A 17,312-nucleotide genomic window follows, 5' to 3' on the forward strand; every position below is an offset into this window, starting at 1 on the left:
TTTAGGGTTAACTGTTGATATTTAAATATTCTTTTTCAAACAGAGGTAAATATTCTAGATGTAACTTGGAGTGAAAAATTTCATGTAACATTAATATTCTACCAGTTGAAGTATAAATACTTATTATTATAAGAGAAAAATGCTACAATTATCTTAAAAGCCATTAGTTTTGTGTACAAAATGTTTGCAAATATTTCAGTTGTTAAATTTAAACTGGGAAACTAACAGAAACATAAAAATTGAATGTTAGATATCTTTAGGAAGAATATAATTTTCTTTTTGAGCTGAGAAATGTTTACACAAATTTGAATAATAATACCAGGCAGAATAATGTAAATTGGACTATATCTTAATTCTAACCTTTATAGAATTGTTTGGTATACTAACATTCATAGCATTAAGCAAAATGAGCTTCAGGAACCATGTTTAATTTTTAGCTATTCTATTTAGGTCATGATTCTTTTTTTGTTTTTTTTGAGGAAGATTAGCTCTGAGCTAACTACTGCCAATCCTCCTCTTTTTACTGAGGAAGACTGGCCCTGAACTAACATCTGTGCCCATCTTCCTCTACTTTATACATGGGTCGCCTACCACAGCATGGCTTTTGCCAAGTGGTGCCATGTCCGTACCCAGGATCCAAACCAGCGAACCCCGGGCCGCCGAGAAGAGGAATGTGTGAACTTAACCATTGCGCCACTGGGCCGGCCCCTAGGTCATGATTCTTTAAGAAAAAGTACTAATAGGAATTTTTCACTTCCTGTGAAGATGAATTAAAAACCAAATATCAACCTTGTACATTAAAAGTTTCACCAGGAGAAAAAAAAAGTCATGTATACTCATGATAAATCATCTTTGATCCAACACCATAAAGAATATAAAGTTTATGAAAAGTACTTAGAGGAAAAAATACATTTTGTTCACACTAATCATACTTCAAAACATGCAATTTATTAGAATGCTTTAAGAAGACAATTCCTTATGACTGAGGCTATGGAGACTAAACAAATTTTTTCTTGTATCCTAAAAACTTATTCTATGATGGTGACAAAAGGTCTCAGTCTCATAATGATTTTAACACTAGGCCACTTGACCTTCAGCCAAAAGGTGTATTTATACTTTTAGTTTTAATTCAAATCTCCCCAATATTAGTATCTTAAGAACTTGAATTTAAATGTAAAATGCAATTCTGAATTACTTTTCAAATATTTTGTGTGAAATAAAATGAGCTGATCCAAGCATAATATTAAGTTCCAAAACTGAGTTAATAAAGACTTTTGGGCACAGTTCCAAGCAACTCACAAGTATAAAGACTTTTTCTCATTCAGTTGAGTGCCCAGAATTCTCTGTGAAGTGCCACAATTAAGTGGGCAAGGAGCCTCTACACTTACCTCTACAAATGTCAAGGAATCGTAGTTCTTTATGTAGTGCTTTTAGTAATACCTACTTGTCTTGCTATATCTAATCTTTAAAGCAGCTAATTAAATACAGGCCCAGCTGAGCAAAAGTTGACTGTTAACAAGAAAAGGACTCTGAGAAGAACTATGGAGTGAAAGGGAAGAGAGTCATAGGTGTGAAGTTAACAAGGTATGAAGAGGAGAGAGATGTTCAGAGTGGTCAGCTTAGTGTTGCTCTTGGAAGTCTCCACTGGAGGTCTTTCACTTACATTTCACCATCTATACCCATCCCCCTTCTTTCCCCTACACAAACACATACAGACACACATATGTAAAGAAAGGTACCAATTGTTTGATTCTGGGAAGCCAGGACACTTTTTGCCTAAAGCTTACCACAGGTTAAATTAAGTGGAAGCACAGCTTACCATCACATGAATCACCCAATATGCCAACAGACATTCTCTCTGTTGGTGATGCAGTCCCCACCCTCCACCAGGGACCTCACTGAGCAGTCCCACAGAGCTCAGTTTAGTTCCACAAGCCAAGGGGATCTGTGTTAGAAAGTTGCCTGGTAACAGCTGAAGTTATACCAGACACACCTAGTCACAGAGACATTTTTAGACCTGCCCTCCATTTCCCCCTTCTCAGCTCCCCCAGGAGAACGCACTAAGATATCTACTCAGGCAAAGACGGATGACGTTTGGAGATGACAGGGAGTACCGCACACTGCCGGACACGGCCTCGATGTTACTCTGACTGAATCACTTTCGTCAGTCACTAGTGCAGATCTTTGTGCTTTCGATCCTAACCACCCTGTTTCTCTTTCTCTCAGACATGAAGAGAATTCAGTGTTCGAGGAAGACCCTGACTGCAACTAACTATACAGTAGGGCCACCTCTACAGGTGAGGTGGGACAAACCCCATGAAGCTCCCTACAAAATATGCAGAGGAAGCTAGGCCTCTCATGTTTTCTTTCCACTGGGAGAAAAGAATTGGTCAAATATCCAACCTCTTCTGAGGAATGAAAAGAAAGTAATTGGCAATCTACTGAAGAACGTGATTTAAACAACATTCTGCCCTCTAGGATGTCAATCTAGTTTTTCTCCAGAAACTGAAAGATTTTTAAAAAGATCTTTTAAAAATCGTCTACCACGATCTCTATCTTGCCAAGTCCATTCACAACTTAGTTTCCAGTTAGAAGAAAAGCTGAATTCATCACACAGTCATGGACACACTGTTCCCATTAGCAATAGTATAACCCAGTTCTTGGTAGCATATTTGTGCTATTCCTGGAGACAGTGCCAAACACCCAAAACAAGCTAACAGTACCTGCCCTGTTATGGTTCACAAGGGTACGATTATTGCAATGCGAAAGATTTTTTTTTTCTCAACAAAAGCAAGTTTTCCTGGAAGAAAATGAGCTGTGCAAACAGTAAAACAAGTTTGGAATGAAGTTCCATATGTATAGGAAGTGTTCCAAGAACACCGGCTTATTCACTAAACTCTTACTGCACAGTGTCTGTGTGCCAAGTTCTGTGTGGCACTTTGGCGTATTGTCCCTTCATTTCACATTGCTAAAGATAAAAACCAAAATCTGGGTTGTGTGAAAGCTCCTACAGATTAACTTAATGACAAGAAAATCCTACTTAGACCACAGATTTTTTTTCATTAAGACAAAGCTGGCAAATCATGTACATTATCACATGGTCTACCAACACCCCCTAAGCCACGCAGAGGAGCTAAACTCCTATTTCATAAAGCAAATAAAAGCCATCATATACAGGAATGCCCTCAACTTTCTACCACCAGATCCTCAGGACCTCCCTGCACCTCCTCCTTTGCTTCTTTCCCTTCCTTCTGGTTACAGGAAGACCTGCCCTGCACCCTAAGGCCATCTCTCCGCTAATGCCCATCTCAAGAACTCCATTTCATCAATCATCCAGTCTCATCTTCAGTCTCTCCCTCTCTATTCCTTTCCATCAGCATGAACACATTCAAATATTTGCCATCTAAAAACCAAAAACACCAATGCATACACTCACTCATCCTTTCCTACACCCATATCATTTTTTCTCCATCATCTTAGAGGCAAAACTTCTTGAAAAAGTTGCTACAGTCACTTCGACTTCCTCACCTCCCTTTCACTCCCTCACCCACTGCAATCTTGTTTTCTCATCATTCAGAGAACTGCTCTTAACAAGGTCATCAGTCAACACTCCTAACTGCTAAATCCTGTCAATAACATCAATACTTCTCTTACCTGTGCTCTCAGCTGCATTTGACACAACTGACCACTCCCTAAATCTTGAAATGCTCTATTCCCCCTGACTTCTGAGACACTATATTCTATTTTCTCCTTCTTTCTGCCTGTTCCTTTTCAAGCCCATTCTAAGTAGACCTCCTCTTCCCAGGCAATCTGCTCCAATCATTCCTGTCTCTATGGCACCAAGACACACCCAGCCGCTAAGTCAGGAGCCTGTTCTCATCTGATCAATGACCAAGTCCTGTCAGCCTCACGAAATTGTCTCTGTGCCACAGTCAGCACCCAGCTCACACCTCCCCTGTGTTACTGCAGTGGTCTCTATGGTTTCCTTACCTCCCTCCAATCCGCCCTCCACCTTGCAGCTGGCAATCTTTTAAAAAAGAGAATTTGAACCTGTTTTTCTTCTTATTACATCATTCACAAAATAAAACACTGGCATGGTATGGCAGAGTTATTAGTTGCCTACCCTAACATCATTTTTTTGCTTCCACTTTAGAACACTGATTTTCAGCTGGGCACACCAAGACTACATTTCCTAGCCTCCCTTATAGCTATTTGTGCCAAAGTTCTACCAACGTGATTAACAGCAGGTGAGCTGACAGATTTCCAGGGAGTCTCTGTGAAAGGGCAGGGGGGTGTGCCCTTCTTCCTCCTTCCTGCTGTTTGGAATGGAGACATGATGACTAACCTTCATTTAGGTGGCCATCTGGGACCATGAGGAGATAGGCTAAGGATGGCAGAGTGGCATGATAGACAAGCCCAGGTTCCTGATGACCACAAGCTGCCACACTAGCTCTGGATAGCCCCTGTCTAGATTTATTTTGTTGAGTTTCACTACTAAATGTAGCTGAATCTAATCCTAACTGGGAGATATGGTTTATAAGATCCTCAATGACTTGGCTCTTTTTGGCTTTCACTCCTTCCTACTCTCCCTTACACACACACACACACACATTCCAGGAACACGCCACATCTCTTGCTTGTAGGCCTCTACACTTTTCTCCCTCATGCACCCTCACTTCACCAATTACCTTTCCTTCATCCTCCACCTCTCATGCATACCAGAGATTCTCAGGCTTTATGAGCTCTCAGATACTTGTGCAAGTCAGAAGTTAATGGAATCTCTTTCAGAAAAGTGCAATACCACCCCCCCAAAACTTTTTGCATACACTTTATACACTTTATTCCACTACAGTGGAAATTTCATTCATAAAATATAAAAATAATCTTTATAAGAGATGTTTATTTCCCAGTGAAAATCAATATGTAAACAAAGCAAAAAATAAACTTTAACTCTCCAAACTGAATTTCAATAAGAAGGCTTCTGTTTGGTTTGAATAAGAAATTGACACTGTGATGTAGTTTGAAATGGTTACACGCATGCCGTCTTTACTGCCATTCCATTTTGACTTTTCTTTTTGATGATCACAAGTACTGAAAACCTCAACTCTCTTCAAGGCAAGCTCTCACAGCTTGCTCTGTCAGTTGAATGCAGGCTTGTACTAGGAATACCAGAATTCTCCAAGACTGAGAGCTCAATGGCCTATACAGTCCCTGTGTCTTCAAAAGTCAATAAGGTCATCTTTGCTGAAATCTGCATCACTATGCAGGATTGCACCATCTTAGACACAAAGCTCACAGATGCAGAAGAGGATGAATTACAGTGATGTGTGACGCTCACTCTCTTCTAGAGCAGCAGGACAGAGATGCTAGCTGGCAGCACAGATACTATCTGTGAACAGAGCACCAGACTTCTCTTCCAGCACAAGTTTTACTTGGCTTAGAAACTTTATCATTTTAATAACATTTCCAGAAGAGGTTCATAAATAATAATTCTTCTTCGAGGACACCAGCAGGCATATAATGGATGAAAACCAGGAGTTGGCTGCCCTGAAAAATATCTGAAATCGCAAGGACATGCTAAAAGGAATTGATGTAGCTGCTGTTTCCTCCATGACCTGATTCAAATCACTGTAATGAATTACATCAATTCCAGCATGAATGGCATCATTTGACAAGAAAGACTGCTCCAAAGCTGAATGAAGCAGTGTAGGACAGTAGCTGAGAGCAGAGGCTTTAATGCCAGGCTGCCTGGGTTTGAATCTTAGACTCTACCGCTTATTTTGGTAAATTATTTACCTGTGCTAAGCCTTTTTCATTTACTTCATTGATTTATTATGAGGATAAATGACACAGTGCATGTAAAGTGCTAAGCAAAGTGTGTGGCCCACAGGAAAAATACAAATGTTGGTTGGTGTTATGACTACATCATTGATTAGGTATACTCTCCACCACACTCCACATTTTAACATTTCTGAAACCAGGATGCATCATACAACCAATGGGATCTTACCATTAATTGGTTGCACTGTTTTTTTCTTTTCTAGTGGTACATAAAAGGTACAACTTATAAACAATGGCACAAATTTGATAAAGATATGGTACTGAATTTCTCTCTGCTCCAAGTCACAAAGCAGCTCAATGATCTCCCAGGTGGAGGTTTCACCCAAAAGCTCTCTCCAGTCATGTGTAGCTTGAGGATAGTTTAAGACAGGTCCACAAACTATAGTCTGTGGGACAATGAGGACTGTCGTCTGTTTTCATGAAGTGTTATTGAACACAGCCACTCTAACTAGTTTACACATTGTCTGTGGCTGCTTTCTGCTACGATTGCTGAGTTAAGTAATCATGACAGAGACTGCATAGCTTACAAAGCCTAAAATATTTACTATCTGGCTTTTTACAGGAAAGGTCTGCCAAACCCTGGTTTAAGACAGTCTTCTGAGGTGAGAAAAATACAAGTTTTGATAACATTTCTGCTTTTACAAACTATGCTTCTTCTAAAATGTCTCCCTACTACCTGACGACTTCTCAGGATGGCCAGACAGAACAGGATGTCCCTTAGGCTATGTTGGCTTCATGCTTCCACTGGCAAGAATACTGCCATATAACAACCCCTTAGGCTTTTTTATCTTCTCATATTTGTCCAGGAAAGCAAAACCAAGGATGTGTAATTAGTAGAACTCAGGAAATTTTCCAAACAACAGAACGAAAACCTAAGATTAAAAAAGTCTTTTCATTCATATGAGGTATCTAGAGTAATCAAATTCACAGAGACAGAAAGTAGAACAGGGGTTGCCACGAATGGGGGGGATGGGGAAAGGGGAGTTGCATAATGGGTATAGCGTTTCAGTTTTGCAAAACGAAAAAATTCTAGAGACCGGTTGTACAATAATGTGAATATATTTAACACTACTGAAGTGTATACTTAAAAACGGTTAAGATGGCAAATTTTATGTTATATGTTTTTCACCACAATTAAAAGAATTTTTAAAAAAATTTTAAAGTCTTTTGGTGTGGGTGCATATGTGCAGGTATACATGTATGCTCTGTCTAGGAGTCCAAAGACCACAGTAAAAACATCACTTCCTTTGGAAGACTTTTGTGACCCTCATACCCCCAGAAATGAATCTGGCACAGCCAGCTTCTATCATAGCAATTATTATACTGTCTCCAAATTGTCTGCTCAGTGCTCCATATCTGTTACGTGACTGTAAACTCCACGAGGGCAGTAACTGCCATATGGTACTCCCCCTACCATATCCATCACCCTTCATTAAGTGTTAGGGTCACTGGCGGCACTCACATATTTGTTAAGTAAATAAGTAAATAAATAAATGGAACAACTGACCTATTCATAAATGAAATCTATTCTCTGGAAGTTATTTCTTGTCCTACTTTTGATAAGGAACTTATTTCTTATCTTATTAAATACTAATTTTAAAATAAAAGTGTTTTCATTATTAACCAGAAACAAGATTACAAATACCCATTATTTTAATTCAAGGAAAAAGTATTGGATTAGCAATACGTTATGTATAAATTTGATAAAGAAAATCTAAATCTAAAACTTTGCTCTGTATAAAAAATAATTTTTATAGGTCATAATATTAGTGTAGTAATTGTAAAACAATCCCTCTGTGACAACAAACAGAAGGAACAATCACATAATAAACATAAGCAAAGCCTGAAAAAGCACCTTACCTAAGAAACTTCTTTTGTCTTCTTCTACTTATAAATTATAAGAATAAAAGGCAAACTATCAAATCAAGTACATATTTCAATTTTGCCAGCTATTAATATTAGCTCCCACATCTTTGAGGTTTTTAAAAAATTAATATTCATTATTTTAAAGTAAACATATGGACAGGAAAACATGAGGGCAATTTTTCCAGCAGTGGAGGGAATCAGCTGTCCTATTCATACACTGAGTCCTCACACGTCCAAAGGCAGAAATTTCTAAGAAGGAGTACGTAAACCGGTCCTTTCAAAGAACAACTCATAAAGCTTGGCACCAATACTGTTCTTTAAATAATTACACTTATCACCACCAATCTAATAACTCATGCCCAATATCCTTCAATACAACCTGCTACCTTAGTTACTAAAGTCAGCCTTAGTAAAAATCTCAGCAAGAACTACTATTACCAGGAGCAGAATCATAAAAGTGACTTATTTTCATCTTAAGTCTTGTGTTGCCCTCTCTGGGGAGCCAAACTTGAATACTGTGCCCTTTTGTTATATAGAGGCAAGAATCATAGTGATTCAAAGTCCAATAACCAATTACTACAAACAAAAGGATATTTCTATATTAAATATTTCAAGCAACAATTAACACAAATAGCCAATGAAAAACTTCAACCTAATAATCAAATTAAAATTTACATAAAAATTTAAGAATAGTTTTCATCTAAACTGGAAAATATTTTTTTAATACTCAAGCTTTGTTAAGTGTAGTGAGACCAAGAATAAAATAGATTGTAGGTCTCTACTCAATGTTAACTCAGAGAGGCCTGTCCTGTCTGCCTATCTTATCTAAAATATTACCTCTACTCCTTTATTCTCTGTAACTTTACCTTTTTTTCTTCATGTCACTTACCATTACTTGATGTTACATTATATATCTTTTATTGTCCATGCCTCCATTAGATTGTAAACTAGAAACTAGATAAGTCAACCTCATGAGGCCTTTAGCCTATATCCTCATCAGCTAAGGTAGCAGTTTTCAAAGAACTTTCCTCTTCAGTATGGATTAGAAAGAACAAAGGTAGATGAGCCAGGAAGTTGGAAAAGAGTTCTAACAGAAGAGATGGGAGGTCTAAAAGCCAGCTTGCTCATGTGACTAGGACTAGCTCTTTACTAAAATCACTTTGTATCTCCCCTATCAGCCAACTCTCCTGTTAGTCTAACTGTGTACAAAAGATGCTTCAAAATAACTATGATAGGGGCCGGCCCCATGGCCGAGTGGTTAAGTTCACGCACTTTGCTTCAGCTGTCCAGGGTTTCACCATTTGGGATCCCAGGCACAGACATGGCACTGCTCATTAAGCCATGCTGAGGCGGCATCCCACATAGCACAACCAGAGGCACTCACAACTAGAATATACAACTATATACTGGGGGGCTTTGGGGAGAAGAAAAAAAAAGTAGATTGGCAACAGTTGTTAGCTCAGGGGCCAATCTTTAAGAAAAAAAATAACAACTATGATAATCCTGAATTCCCTAAAAAATAAAACTGAAGCCTCTAACATCGTCCTATGCTGTACTAGCTTTAAATTCTGAGGTACTAAACAGCCAGTGATTAAAGCAGTGTAAAGTACATTGTTAATTTAATTATATAATTCACATGGTTGGAACAGCCCTGGAGAAATGATGGGCGGGAAGATGGAAAACGGCAGAGGCTATAAAAAGAAAGTTCTATGGAAGATTAAAGGGCAGGTGGGGAGGTGGACAAAAGCTAGCAGAAAGGTCAGATGACATAAAACTACGAGTGGAGGCTAGGCTGACCTCTTCATTTGGAGAAGTCTGAATGAAGGAAAAGGCAATATTTTAGAAAGATACATATTTGCTTAGCTTGTGTATTTAAGGGAAGAGGTAAAGTGAGAACCAGAACCCAGTAAGAGTGTAAGAAGCATATTTTAAAGATGCACAAGGGCACTGTTGGTGATGATGGAAAACTTTTATATCTTGATTGTAATGGTAGTTACATGGCTGAATGCATTTGCCAGAACTCATAAAATTGTACACTAAAAAGGCTAAATTTTGCTATATGTAAATTACACCTCAATAAACCTGATGTTAACAAAAGAAAAGCTACCAACAGCTAAAATGCTGATTGACCTTATAAGGTTTGTCACAATTTAAAAAAACAAAAACAAGAGTAAACATCTTTTACTATTTCGGTTGATGTTTTACAATGTTGAAAAATCTAAAATTGTTTGAGGTATATAACGAAGGATGGTTTTTAAATACTGTTCCAATCTTCTACCATTAGTGTCTCTCTTTAATGGAAATTGCGGTTTCTGACATCTCTCCAGTGTATTCCACTGGCTGCAATGGCAGGTAAAAAGACTTAGCATCTGGCTCTCTCAGGGCCTTTCTTCTGGCTCCAGATAAGGAGAAGCAGACACATCCACCATATGCTCGAGAACAAGCTACATGCTCTAAGCCTATTATTTCTAGACTCCTAGTGACAAAGCTTTTTTTCTCTTTGATTTCCCTCCCATCCTCTGAGAAGCCTTGCCTTAAGGTTACTCTAGGAGTCTACCTTAATGCCAGGAAGTCTTTCCTGAGCCCCTATGCCAGTTAGATGTTTCCATAGCACTCTGCGGACTGCATATCACACTGCTCTATAGTTAGCTGTTTCTGGATCCACTTCCTCCACAAACTTGAGGCCAAAATGCTGAAAAGTGACCACGACTTATTTTTGTAGCCCCAGCATCCAGCCAGTGCTTGGCAGAGAGGAGGCACCTAATAAATGTTTCTTGAATGGGATTCTAAGACACTAGCTCTTAACCTTTACAGGCCATGAGCTCCTTTGAGAATCTAATGAAAGCCAGGGCACCTACTCTGAAAAAATGTATATTTATACTCAGTTTTACCTATAATTTCGAGAAATCTATGAAGAGCCTACAATCTCTGCAGAGACCACCCAGCTTTAGATGCCTGGTATAAACGTGCCAGTCTCATCTTCACTATACAATAATGGGACAAGCACTGATCTAGAATAAGGAAAAGGAATTAGTAAAATATCCCCAGGGAATTACAGTGCAGAAAGGATTGGAGGCAGGCATGGGCCACTCATCTTGTTTTATATAAAAATTCTCCTAATATCAATCTTATAGGTTCAGGGTTACCCTGCATTAAATAAAGGTAATGGAAATTCCCTCACAGTTGTACCACAGATGAAGACGTGGGATAGGAGAACCTCATAGATATACTCTGCTCATCAGATTATAAAATGCAAAATGCCCACATAAAAGCTACACTTGGAGAATGTAAGATTAAAATGATCTGTATTAGGCCTTGTAAGACATGAGCCAAGGTCCAAAAAGACTCCTGTGTGTGTGAGACGGGGTTGGAGAGGGGAATGGCAATGTTCAAAGAGTGGTACTATCACCTATAGCCATGTTGTGATTTTCCCAAGGAGCTCAGCTTTGAGGACTGGACTGTCCCCTACTTTAGACAAAGGCAGTGGTTAGAGACCCTGGTCCAACAACATTACCTGGAGTCTCTCAAAGTTAATCACGGAACTGATATTAAAGAGGTCACATATTTACCATTACTATTTATAAAGTAAAATAATCAAGTAACCAGACTGGAATTAAGAATCACAGACTCATGGCCAGCCTCTTCAGTCATGTCCCCTTCCTAAAATAAAGGTCCTGTATATAAAGGCATGTGAAGGAAAGTAGTCCTGGGGAAAATTAAAGACTGTTCAATTCATTGTGGAATCAAAAGGTAGGGAATTACAGCTTTGGCAATATTTTCTAAATTATTATATTTGCTTAGACTGGTAATTCTATATATTACAATTTTAAAACTCTACATCAAGGAAAAGATGAGACTCTTTTGTATCCAGCCATGTCCTCAAGGCCATTTCCTTAAATGCCACTATTTCCTTTTTGCGGAATACTTTTACATTCAGGATCTCATTTTATCTTTACACACACACAAAACAAGTCTCTAATGGCTTTACCATTAGCTGACTGTCTTTGGGAAATCTTCACCATGCTCAAAGCAAAGTGTCCTGTGTCACATCATGTCAGATCCTTGGCCAAACTACCTTCCAGTAAGTTTTTCAAAAAGATGTGCAAACATTAGCTGCACAATATACTATCATTCGTCTTCCCCCCAAAAAACTTTATATTTTTACCCTGTATACGTACACTGTAACTTTCTCAGAATGCCACATCATTTAAACATATACATTTTAATGTTTTTGTACTGATAGACTAACAGTAAGAAAAGCTCTCAGTTATTTGATGGAGCAAAACAAAAACATCTGTTGAAGCTAAATACCACCTTGGCAGGATATTCTTCATGCCAATTCTCTGTCACAATCAAAAAAAGAGTTGACCCTATATAACTCCTCCCCATTCACAAATACACCCTCACCCTTTTGAGGACTTTAAAACAAGAACAATGACAATCATAAATCAACCAGGGACATTCTGTTCAATCTAAAGGAAAAAGCCTTCTTTACAGAACATTTTTCACATAAACGAGAATGTACTTTATTATTACCATAGTCATTGCCAGCCAGGTGATAAGTTTTAAGTTAGGGTTCAAAAGAACCTGTCAGCCTCAGTACCATCTTGAGCAGGCTCTGTACCTCCTCGCCTCTTTTATCTATATCCCATCCCTCTCCATCTCCAACATGTTCAAACATTAAACTTGGCCAGGAACAGCCTCTCTAGAAAAACAAGGAAGTGGTCAAAGGAAGCTGTACGTGCTGACTGGTCTTTCCTTGCTCTAGTCTAAACATTAACCGTAATACATTTTTTAAAACTTTCTTTTATTTATGTAGCTAAATATCAAGATAATCTTGATTATAACATTCATTTAGTTAACATTCACAAAATTGCGGCAGAGTATTATCCATGTCATAACTCCATAAATTGCGTTCTTCTTAGCCATAATTCAATAAAATATGGACTCAGTGGGCTTTTTGAAAAACATCTATGTGCTCACTGACAGAGCTAAAATGAAGTATTCACCACAGTAGGCAAGAGTGAGTCAGTAAAACTTGACAACATACAATTTCAATGCCTATCTGTAAGTATGGCCTTCAATCTAATGCTTATGAAAAAATATTTTTACCTAAAAGTGATCATCTGAATTGAAAGATGCACTTGAGGTCACTTTTCCAGGGGCCAAAGAAGTAAAAAGAAACTACTGAAGATCTTCTGAAAATAAATACACTAAAATGGGGTCAGCAAATTTTTTTCATAAAGGGCCAGAAAGGAAATATTTCAGGTTTTTCAGGCTGTATGGTCTCCATTGCAACTATTCAACTCTGCCATTGTAGCATTACAGCATTGTAACAGCTATAGGCAATATGTAAATGAGTGTGGTTGTGTTCAGATAAAACTTTATTTACAAAACAAAATTTGCCAACTCCTATACAAAAATATAAATCCTCTCTTAGGACAATGTTTATGTGCACACCTTTAATGCAAAGCCTACTTGAGAAATGTCACTCTAAATGGTTATTCTCCCAAAATAATTTCTTTCTGGTTAGGAGGATAAAATATTACCTGCATTAAAAAGGAAAAAACCATCTTCACTAAAGAAAGTTATGTTTTGAAAGGAAAACTGATCTCTATATAATCTCTATTAAGCATAGAGAGAGAAAATCCGACTTGGGAAGGAGACCTGGAGGAATGTAGGGGAAGCAAGGGGAAACAACATTAACCCATGATTTGTATTCTCAGAACTATTTGCAAAAGCTGTTAACAAAGTATAAGACATTTGTGCCTGCAGGAAGCTCATGACATAAAAGAGCAGACATTTTTTGCCTCTGCATTCCAAAATCTTCAACATTAAGGGCATATGGTATTACAAGCACATTTTTTTAAAGATGCTCAAAATCTAGGCTTCAAAATAAAGACATATTTTTAATGAAGACTTACACTTTTATAAACAGAAAAAGACTTCACACAATCATATTACATCCAGAATTCTATTTTCTATTTCTATTCTTTTTTCAGTATTAATGCTGCATTCTGATCAGTAACTACGGCTCCCCACAGGGGCACAGCCTCCTGAAAGGACTTGTCAGGACCTTTTTGGGGATGGGCGTACCAAATCGGAAAAATCCCCAGGTGGTTCTGATCCCTCTACTCCCTCCCTTCCCCACCCTCCAAGTCCCACTCCAAGAAACTATACTATATATCATAATCTTCTCTCAAAACACACAAAGGCAGGTTTCTCCACTGGCAAAGCAGAATCTTGAATCTTAAAATACACTGAAAGTTTCAAGTCTGTGTGTCTTCCTTCAAGATAGTCTCTATTATCAAAAGGTTAAGTTTGTGTAGGAGAAAACAAAAATTTCTTAGGTGTGCAAGCAAGAAGTGAGAAGTAAGAAAACCACACCTTTATATCCAAGTACATCATTAATCAGAAAAGTGAGGTTATTTCCATTAGGAATAAATTCCTAGGCAAAAATTATAAGTATTTAAAGGGGGTAAATACGTAATGTCTAAATTTTTTATTGTAATTTTAGGCCTGCTCCCAAACATTTTTTTAAATCTGACTGAATTTATCACCAGCTCCTTTTTCAAACTATATACCTATCCAGAAGAATTCTCTTACTACTTTTACAAGAAAAAATATTATTTAATTCTACCACTCAGAAGCAGAAAAATAAATCACAATACCTTCACTAGGGCCAAGGAAATCAAAGACTAAAAAAGTAGACCCTAAAAAAAGTATACACACTGTAACTGGCAAGCATTACAGACAAGAGAATTTTAACTTCAACATCAGAAATGAGAGACTCCTCAAGGGGAATGCATAGGCGAGATTTTTTTTTTCTTTTTTACAATGAGCATGTAATTTCTCCTTTTAAAAAGTTTAAGAACTTAAATATCTTTTTCACATATAGGAACAAAAGTAATCCTAACTAGGAATTATATTTAAGATTTTCTCATTAGGAAAAAATAAGAGAGATTCCATTGGCGTAAGCCACCATAGATGGTATATAAATGAACGCGTATAGTTACATTCCAATAAAACTTTATAAACACAGGCACTGGAGCAGCCGTCAGGCAGTAGTTTGCTAAATCCCTTCTCTAAACAGCCCTATTTTAAAACCAATATTAGATTATCTAAGATTACAGACACATAAGAGAGAAACTATTTACATACAATTATCCCACTCTATCAAGTCTCTTCTACCTGCAGTGAAAAGTGCTACAAGAAGGGAGGTCAAAATTGCTAACAGGAAAGGGAAGAAAGGTCAGTATGTTAACAAAACCTACTCCTTAGACAACCACTTCATCTAGATCATCCATTCAAAAAACATTTGCTCAGGACACAGGGCCTCTGGCCTCAAAGACTAGTATAAGACAAAACATGAATACAAACAACTAGTACTTAGGCCAGCTGAGCACCACATCTGTAAAATGCTTTACGCTTTAACATATTTCCACATAGGTTTCTTAAAAAAGCTTCATAACATCCCCATGAAATACATAAAGCAGCACCTGGTATTATTCTAATTTTGCACAAAGCTCGTAAGCAGCAGAGCTGGGATTTGAACCTCTCATACTACTGCACCATACTGCTTCTGTGCAGCTTTCTGTTAGGGGCTGATGACAGAGGTGAAGACATTTGGACAGAGCCTCGAAGAATGAGCAGGATTTTGATAGGTGGAGACACCATAGTATTCCAAGGAGACAACATAAACAGCGGAAGTCAAAGAATCAAGAAAATACCACGTGTGTGAAGAGCGTGCTGGGCTGGTTCACATAAGATAGGTAGGAGAAATACAGCTATAAAGATGGGCTGAAAGCATAGGGAGAGCTTTAAGTAGCTGACCTAGCAACCTGTATAGGACTCTACAGGCAATGAGCAATCAGGTGGTTTGGGAAAGAGAAGGAAAAAAAATACATAAATGAGGCTCTTACTGTGTGTTTGGTACTTTGCAAAAGAAATGCCTCATATTCAGAGATGTTAAGTTATGAGGTACTTTTAAAGGGAGATTAAACTTTCATTAAATCCTCTGTAGAACTGGAAAGATGGGTCTAACAGAAGGAAAAGTGGTAGCAGGCTATCTCTGTAGTGTCAGCAGAGGGGACAGACAATGCAAAGCAATTCCTGTCTGTGTCTGAAGTGATGGTTGTTACAGGCCCCCTACACTATTCCACCCCAAAGTTAAACCAATGACCTAAATTATCTTCAGTTTTCTTACATTTTATCTAAAACTTACCGAATCTTCTGGAGGTCTCTGGATTTTCCCCCAATCCACTGAAGGTCCCTTTTCTTGCAAAAATCTGTGAAATAGTTTCCGAAATCCATCAAGGTCTTTTTTAGTGTGCTATGAAAATAGAAGTCATTGTTACAACTAGCAGAATGCTTAATATTTAATAAAAACAGACACATATTATACATTTAAAATACCTTTCAATGAAATTCTTATGCTATTAGAACATGGAGTAGAGCAGAGCCTTTTTTATACCCCAATTTAAAACTAAAGAGGAAGAAAAGCTAATAGGAATCACACTTAGAATCCTATGGTCCTATCATCCTCTCGCAGGATTTCAGTAATGTCAACTAGTTAGGACTATATAATCATGTGGGCTCAAATTTGACTATTTGGTATATCTTTATGCTTTACTAGTGTATCTGAAACTTACAGGAATAAAAGCAAATAATCTTTCCCATCTCCCACCAGTATCATGTAATCTGAACACCATTTGGTCCCTGGGAATTCCAATTGGTTCTCCACATACATTCACCAATATCTTTCTCTACTCTTTTAAAGTGAAAATTAATCTTCACCAAAAGAAAAGGAATAAAACACAGCTAACCTCAAAACATGAAGTACAAATTGAAATTTGAAAATGAAAAGGATAATCTATAGATTTATAAACAAAAAGTAAACAACTGCCTATTCTGGGACCCCTCTATTCAGCTGACAAAGTAGCACGGTTCTATTAGAATTGGCTCTCTGAAAAGGCATGCAGGACATATGTTTGATAAGCTAATTTTTCACAGTTCTAACTGAACGTTGGTATCCATTTCTCCAGCTGAAGATACCAAAACACAGAATAAATAAAGTGTAATTTTGTTCTCATTCTTTTGGACTTTAGAAACTTCCTAGAATTAAAAAAAAAAAAAAAGACAACGGTTTTACAATGGCCAAATATTGAAAAGCCTTAATTGTTCAGCAATCCTAATTTTTTTTAATGCCACCATTACATCTCATGCTTATTTTAAGCTGGATGATCAGCAAGAGCAATTCAGTATGCAGATGGATGAAAGCAAAAGCATTGTAGAGTCCTTACCTCAAACTCATGTGATGGTGCTGTGGTAAGTATTTTTTCTAGTTCCTTCTTCACAGAAAATTCTAGCTCTTGTCGAATGACTTCTTGGAACTGAGAAGCACCATCTTGAGACATTGCTTTGCTAAGATCTTAAAACAAAAATATAAAACCATCGACTGAAAAATCAGACAGCCATTCAAACAGCAGGTAAACTACAACTGATTTATCTCTGGTGTTCCAGCAAAGGAAAAGGGCTCAATCCTATGGTCCCATATCCTCTCGCAGGATTTCAGTAGCGTCAACTAGTTAGGACTCTATAATCAT

The 17,312-nt window shown here is 37.7% G+C and overlaps 1 protein-coding gene across 4 annotated transcripts in view; it reads right to left on the reverse strand.

The window, feature by feature from the left end:
* The window catches only part of UGP2 (UDP-glucose pyrophosphorylase 2), a 48,514-nt gene that overhangs the window by 15,870 nt on the left and 15,332 nt on the right, over positions 1 to 17,312 (reverse strand). For all 4 annotated transcript variants that reach the window (XM_046662407.1, XM_046662406.1, XM_046662405.1 and 1 more), the window contains exons 2-3: positions 17,010 to 17,137; positions 15,932 to 16,039 (exon numbers count right to left, since the gene is read on the reverse strand). In XM_046662407.1, coding sequence (XP_046518363.1) covers positions 15,932 to 16,039; positions 17,010 to 17,123 — 222 coding nt within the window. In that variant the 5' untranslated portion in view covers positions 17,124 to 17,137. The remainder of the gene's footprint in view (positions 1 to 15,931; positions 16,040 to 17,009; positions 17,138 to 17,312) is intronic.

Source organism: Equus quagga, chromosome 5 (genome assembly GCF_021613505.1).
Source record: "Equus quagga isolate Etosha38 chromosome 5, UCLA_HA_Equagga_1.0, whole genome shotgun sequence".
In the NCBI taxonomy this organism is placed as follows: domain Eukaryota; kingdom Metazoa; phylum Chordata; class Mammalia; order Perissodactyla; family Equidae; genus Equus; species Equus quagga.